The following is a 7,045-nucleotide window of genomic DNA, read 5'->3' on the forward strand; positions in this document are numbered from 1 at the left end:
CTAAAATGGTATTTCATCTGTTAAAGAGACAGAAACTTTACATTTTCCTAATATTTATTTAATTATATTAATAGGGCTTTTAAAGTGATATCCCCAGATTTTTTATTTCTGTTACTTAACCAGTGATTCCACTTTTTAAGCAGACCTAAAGTAATTCGAGAGATTTTGTTTTTTGTTTTTTCTGAAAAAACAATTTCTTAGTTTTGTCAGTACTAATAAAAAAGCACCCGCTGGCACTGATATAATTAAGCTGAACTTTTCTGCATAATCAAACCCTGTTTTACCAGACACAAGATTATTTTAAAATGGTTGCCTAATGCCTAAAACAATAATGCAAAAAAATTAAGAAAACCTTGGCTTTAACAAATAGATGTTAGATTTGTTTCTAACAGTTTATTTCTGCATCCAATCACCAGAAATAATTTTAATAATCCAGAACCAAAATAAATGTGTCCAAGTTACTCATAGGAAGCATGACTCACAGCAGTATAACTCAATCACTGTATTTATATCTCTGATGGATACGATATTTAATATCATCATGCCAGTTGTATTTTCTTCATTTGGTTAGGTTTGTTTTAAAAGAATTACATGCCCCCAAACTCATTCAGCCTGACATCAAATTAAAACAAATGCACGTTATATCTCAACTTTAGCTTCCCTCTTCAACAACTCAGTAACCAATGAGGTGTTTTTGTTCGGCAGCTCATCCAAGCAAGCGCTGACTGATTTTACAATTAGCTTGAAGAAGGGAGTCTGCAGGCTACAACTAAATGAGGTTCCTTCGTTTCCAGCTCTCAGTGGGGAATACGACCCCATTTGCCTGTTTAAGGGGCTGCTCCACTTCTGCCGGTCTCTGGGCACAGACCATGTGAGCTAGTTTGTTGGTTTCATTAGTTTTTTTCGGGGCTGTGATGCTTTAGGGTATGCAAAGGGGAGAAGTGATCTGTGGCGAGAAATCAGGACATCTGGGGTTTGACTGGTTGGGCCCATGAATGAAATAAACCACCAGGCGCTGCTGGTGTTGGTAGATTCGGCGGTCTGGCCTTCCACTGGCTGGTTGAGAGATCATTAAAAAAAAGCTGTGGACCAGGGTATAAAATATGTTATTCTGATTTTGTAGTTAACATCCATGTGAACCTGGATTTATTATTTACTCATTCCCAGAATACATATGGTATAGCTGCTGCAGTGCTGCAGAGAGTAACTGAATCAATTTAGCACACAAATGAGGTTGATAGTTTTCCTGCAATTAATTTTTTTTTGGAGGGGTCAAAGACTTCTCTGCAGAGGCATTGCAGCTTCATCAATCTCAATGTGGATCTCATCTGGTGTTTTAGAGAAATGTGACCATCTGCCGTAAAACCTAGTGAGACTTTTTAAAGATATGATAAGATAGGACTATTTATCTCACTACGGAAAAATGCACTTGTGAGGAGGAAAAGGTGCATCAAAGGAGGAAGTGTACAGCGTCTGGCTAAAAAAAATCTAACATATCTATCTATAGATATATCAGTATAACTATAACTATATATATATATATATATACAGTCCACAAATTCCATGACCCATCATGGAATCAGGGGAATGAGCTGGTGTGACCCACCGGTACACCAGCTCGTTCCCCTCAGAAACACAGCCCACAAATGGCTGGGTCATCAGAGGACTTCTGGAGGTGGCAGCTGTCCGTGTTGTAGGTGAAGTCCGAGGTTGAGAGAATGAAGAGAAATGGAGACAGTACAGTGCCCTGGGGGGCCCCAGTGCTGCAGAATACCATTTCTGATTGACAGGAGGTCAGTCACATGTACTGAGGGCGGTCAGTGAGAGAAAATATGTTGATGATGAGCAACAATACTCCATCTCAGCTTTATTGATCTGATGGTATTGAAAGCACTGGAGAAGTTGAAGAATATGACTCTAACAGCGCTCCCCGTGGTTTCCAAGTGGATTAGCGCCCACTGCAGCAGGTAGATGACAGCGTCCTCTTTTCTGACATTGGGCCTGTAGGCAAACTGCAGGGGGTCCAAGGCAGAGGTGGGCAAGGATGAGGTCTCCATGGTCTTTTTCAACAGGTGGGAGGTCAGGGCGACTGGTCTTAAGTGGGCTGGTTCCTTGGTGTGAGGCCGCACTGGAGGTCATCCAAAGGCTCAGGTTTTACATGTGGCTTACTGTAGGACCTCACAGAGCTCATCTGCACGAGTCCTCAGCAGCCTTTGGGGGAAAGTTGTCAGGTCCCGAGGCTTTTCTTTCTTTCATCGTCAGCTGCTGGCCTCCCACCTGCATTGGAGAGACCATGGGGAGGAGGGAGGTAGACTGAGGAGTGGGGGACAGAAAGGAGCTGCTGCTTGGTTGAAGTTGGGGTTAGTTAGGTTAGGGTGGCCTCAGAGACCACTTAAACATAGTATAAATGTAATATTGGTTTCTAAAAAAGGAAACAGCAGATTTCAGAAAGTATTCATTCTAATCAAAGCAAAAGTCAAAGTTGCAGAGTTTCTGTAATCTTCTTATAAAAGGTGTTAAATTAAATCATCTTGATGTCAGGCCTGAAAACATCTGAAAAATGCTTAATTGTTTTATACATCATTAATTCTATTGAGTTAATACATATTTCTATTTTTGTAACATCAAAGTTATGACAATTTAAATGTTAACACGAACAAAAAATTTGCCCTGCATAAAAATTTTCATGTTTCTCTGTAAACCTGCAAAATAATTATGCTACTGAAGCAAGCTTGCTTATGTTTTAGCAATAAAAAAAAAAGCTGTTGATATGTCAATTACCACTGGATCTTTTTTTTTTGCCATATTTCTGAATGAAAACAGTTATTTTATACTATAGGAGATGAGGCTGGATAGTCTACATGTAAAAGCATGTTTCCTACCAACAACGCTAATTTATTTATACACACTTGTGGTATGTAGTTCAATCTAAGTTAGTGAATATCTTCTTCATAATTTCTGTTTGTCTTGATTTTTTTTTCCTTAGAAGGTCTTAAAAGTTGGAGAAACATGCAGGAATCCCAGCAACATAAAGATTGTGCTTATTGATATTTCTTTTGATTCCTAGCGGATGAGGGTGAGATGGGAGTGCGCAGATTTTTGCGGGAAGTGGTGACTCAGTGGAGGAGTCTGTCGATGGAAGTGCGCAGTGTGAGGAGCATGCTGGACGAGGTTCTGTCCAACTGGGAGAGGTACACGTCCACAGTGGCCTCCTTGCAGGCCTGGCTGGAGGATGCTGAGGAAGCTCTGAGCCAGCCAGAGAACCTCAAACAGGTTTGTCTCTTACTGTTTGATCCTGTACATTTCTGAATAGGTGAAGGAGGCCTTCAGGTGCGCCTTGATTGGGTTGGCTGAAAAAATATTGTAGAGTATTAATAGAAAGTGTTCAGGTCTTTGACAAGTTAGTTATTGTCTTTAAAGTGGAATCTTGTTAGCAGTTTCCTCTCAAGTATACATTCTCTTTGACTCACAAGCCACGGAGGTTGGTCCTGCTGTTGTATTACCATAGCAACCACTGATTCACATCCTCAGTGAGGATTAGACAGCTAATTACTCCAGCTATATTGTCTTTCCTTTGTTTCCTTCCTTGAATCCCTGTCATTGTCTCTTTTTTATTAGCTGTCTAAAATTTCATACTCTGACACTTATTTTTTGTTTCTCTAAAGTTCTTTTGTGCGTGTAAGTCTTTTTCTTTCCCTCTGAAGTGTCTGTTGTTCCTCCAGGAGTTTTTCAGGAAACTCAGCCACTGGATGGATCAGCACGCAGCCATGAACGATGCCGGGAATTTTCTCATTGAGACGTGCGATGAAACCGTGTCGCTCCATCTCAAGCAGCAGCTGCTTCTGTTAAACGGACGATGGAGAGAGCTCTTCCTCCAAGTCAAACAAGTAACCATGAAAACATTCAGCTGTGTCCTTTTTTTCACCTAGGTTGACTAAACATACAGTAAGGTAAACAAAACGAAGAAACTTTACAAGCCATGATTGAGAATTTCGGTAAAAATGTTCCCTGTTGCCACATGTGGTCAAAACTGATGATACAGGCATAAATACACTTCCTAAAATATGGATGATTGTCTCTTATTCAGTTACAGGGTAACCACATACGTTTTGCAGCTACCAACAATGTCCTTGGATAATCTGAATGTCTGATCCTTCTTCCTGACCACTTACATTTTATAGCTACATCTCTTCTATAAGCAGTTTATGTGTGTATTTAGATTTATCATCCTGTAGAAACACCCAGCTATTTCCAACTAGCCTTCTAACTGAAACACCCACCCAAAAGGATTGTACAGAAACCTCCAAGGAACCACCAAACCGACATCAGTATCCATGGCAAAGCATTTTAACATCAACAATAAAACAAATATATCTTAATTTTTGGTCAGTAAAGAAAAAGGTTGTGCAATTTTGCTATGGTGTCAGAAAAAAAGTGTTTAAAAGAGTGAGGGTGAACCCTTCGAACCAAAGAACAGTTTATGTACTCTGGCCTATACCCATTATGGAGCTGCCATCCTTATGCTGCGATACTGTTTCGGGTTCCTAAACTTATTTTAAAAAAAGGTTTGTTTGGAGGTTTTTGTAAGGACCCAAATGCAGAGGCTGAGAGGCAGGGGTGAGTTCTTTGATGATTTTATGGGATAACACAGGCAGCAAAAACAGGAATTCAAAAATCCAACTTAAAAATGTTAAACAAAAACAGGTTCCAAAAATCCAACATAAACATTAAATACTAACCAGAACCATGGAGACATCAGGGGAAAACTATCACAAGTAGCCAGGGTGAGACAAAGTAAGATGAGGAACCAGCACTGAGGAACTGCATAAGGAGTGTATTTATGGGAGACTGTAACAAAGAGAGAACTAACGAGCAGATTGGGAGCAGGTGTGAGCAGAGCAGAACAGGAAAGGAGCTAGGGAAAAATGAGAACACAAGAGGGCAGCAGAGGACAAGCAAAGAAAAACCTAAGAAATTTAAATTAAATTCAGAACACGCCAATAAAGCTAGAGAACAAAGAAAAAACCTGGATAAACTTGAAACTGAAAACTTAGAGAAAACCAACAGAACCAAGATTGTTACACTTATATTTATTTCATTGCACATATCCCTAAGTGTAGTAAAAGTTCCTGGTGTTTAAGCAGTTTCTAGGTTATGGATGACTGTGCCTTGGTGTTTCCTAAAGTGTCAATAAACACTCTGGACAAATATATTTCATCAGAGGATGACATTTCCAGTGAGACGTGTGAAACATGGACTCAGTTGGGTTCTCTCAGGAAAATGATCCCAGTCACATTAAAGCTTTTATTGAACTGGCCTTCCTAGAATTTAGACCTCAACTATTTTGAAAATGTGGGACTATCTTTGAAAGCAGCAAGTCAAACATCCAATAAAAATTCCACCAGATGTTTTGTGATGGTTTAAGACAGCATTTTGCTGAAATGCAGTTTACTAAAAGAGAAAAAAATAATAATAAAACATTATGCTCACTAGCGTAAATAAACCTCTTACTGGATCTGCATGATTTTACCCTTAACTCTCTCATAGATGTTACCATACTTAATTAAGCCTGATCAGGAATCTTTGATCTCATTTTTTTTACCTCTTACTTTGCTGCAGTATGCTCATTCAGATGAGTTTGAAAAGTGGAGAAAAGACCACCTTAAGGCTGTGTGGACCCTGAAAGAGCTGCTGGAAACTGCAGAGACCAAGTTGAATGCTCCTGTTCAGGTGTCCTTCCTCAATGTCAGAGCTTTCCTGCAGGATGTAGAGGTTAGTTCATCTAGGATATCTAGAGACAATAGTAGTACCACTTTAATTTGCATGCTATAGTTATTTTGTTGAAAAACAGAATATTAAATTAAAATCCATAAGTTTTTTTTTATCACATATTCCAGCTGTTCAAACATGCTAGAGATCACATTGTTAATGAGAGTCAATTGACCCTTTACATGCTAATCTCAGAGCACGAAGCAAAAGGTTGTTTCCATGGAGACACAATACAAGTTGGCTGCCCGCAGTGCTCAGCTCCTGGCCAAGGATGCACCACAGGATGAAGCAGCCAGGGTCATGGCAACCATGGCAAAGGCCAAAACCCAGCTGAGCAAGGTTGGATTTGTAAAAGTCAATCTGTATGTTTTATGTAGTCGCTTTTATGCCATCATTGTTAGAAGGATTATATTTTTGGGTCTTAGGTAAGGGAGCGGTGTCCCCCCCTGGTGAGGGAGTGTCACATCCTACTGCCTCTGCTAGAGGAGATGGAGAAACACATCAGTGGTTTCTATCAGGCCCTGGAACGGGCAAGTCGGATCACGTCTAGTCTGAGGGACTCGGAGACACCTGGCCAACAGAAGCAAAAGTTGCAGGTTAGATAATCTGATTATGAGATTGTACATAGCAAGGTTCTGTTCTTGATCCATACCATTTAAGAACATTGACATGACTGCAGAGTCTTTATGAAATCTGATTACTAAACTAAAAAATGTAATAACTGAAAGTGTTTGTAAGATGAGGTATTCATGAAATGGCAAGCTAAAACCAAATAACAGAAAAAAATATATATATTGTAATGAACTAAAAGGGGTAAATGAAAAGTGGGATTCTTCAGTGACTCTGCCTCTTTTTATATTTAACTGTATATTTCTAAGGCTGTTGCTACTTGTCCTACATGTCCTGTTATTTCAAAACAACATTTGTACGTTTCCATTTAGTTTCATTATTAAAAAAGAAATTTGGTTTCTTAGTTTTTTTAAAGAGATTCTCTATCAGTAATTAAAACACAGAATCCACATTTATATAGAAATAGGTTTTGGACTTTTTTATTGTTAAAAGGGGTCTTTGCACTATTTAGTTTGGGTGGCTTTGTATTTTAATTTTAGGTTAATAAACAAACAACCTGCCAAGGTTGGTGGATGTTGTTGTGGACTGAAATGCAGAGTAGAGGAGGCATAGATGATTGCTCACAAAATTTAATGAAGAAGCAAAAGTACAGAATCCATAGCCAGAGACAATCAACAAGGAACTTAAGAACCAGAAAACTAGGAGA

The 7,045-nt window shown here is 39.2% G+C and overlaps 1 protein-coding gene across 1 annotated transcript in view; it reads left to right on the forward strand.

Moving 5' to 3' along the window:
• LOC107081417 (nesprin-1-like) overlaps window positions 1-7,045 on the forward strand; it is a 150,736-nt gene that overhangs the window by 22,065 nt on the left and 121,626 nt on the right. The window contains exons 17-21 of the mRNA XM_015369602.1: window positions 3,068-3,273; window positions 3,723-3,887; window positions 5,620-5,772; window positions 5,965-6,108; window positions 6,195-6,365. Coding sequence (XP_015225088.1) covers window positions 3,068-3,273; window positions 3,723-3,887; window positions 5,620-5,772; window positions 5,965-6,108; window positions 6,195-6,365 — 839 coding nt within the window. The remainder of the gene's footprint in view (window positions 1-3,067; window positions 3,274-3,722; window positions 3,888-5,619; window positions 5,773-5,964; window positions 6,109-6,194; window positions 6,366-7,045) is intronic.

This window comes from Cyprinodon variegatus, unplaced genomic scaffold, assembly GCF_000732505.1.
Source record: "Cyprinodon variegatus isolate N-32 unplaced genomic scaffold, C_variegatus-1.0 Scaffold38, whole genome shotgun sequence".
NCBI classification, from domain to species: domain Eukaryota; kingdom Metazoa; phylum Chordata; class Actinopteri; order Cyprinodontiformes; family Cyprinodontidae; genus Cyprinodon; species Cyprinodon variegatus.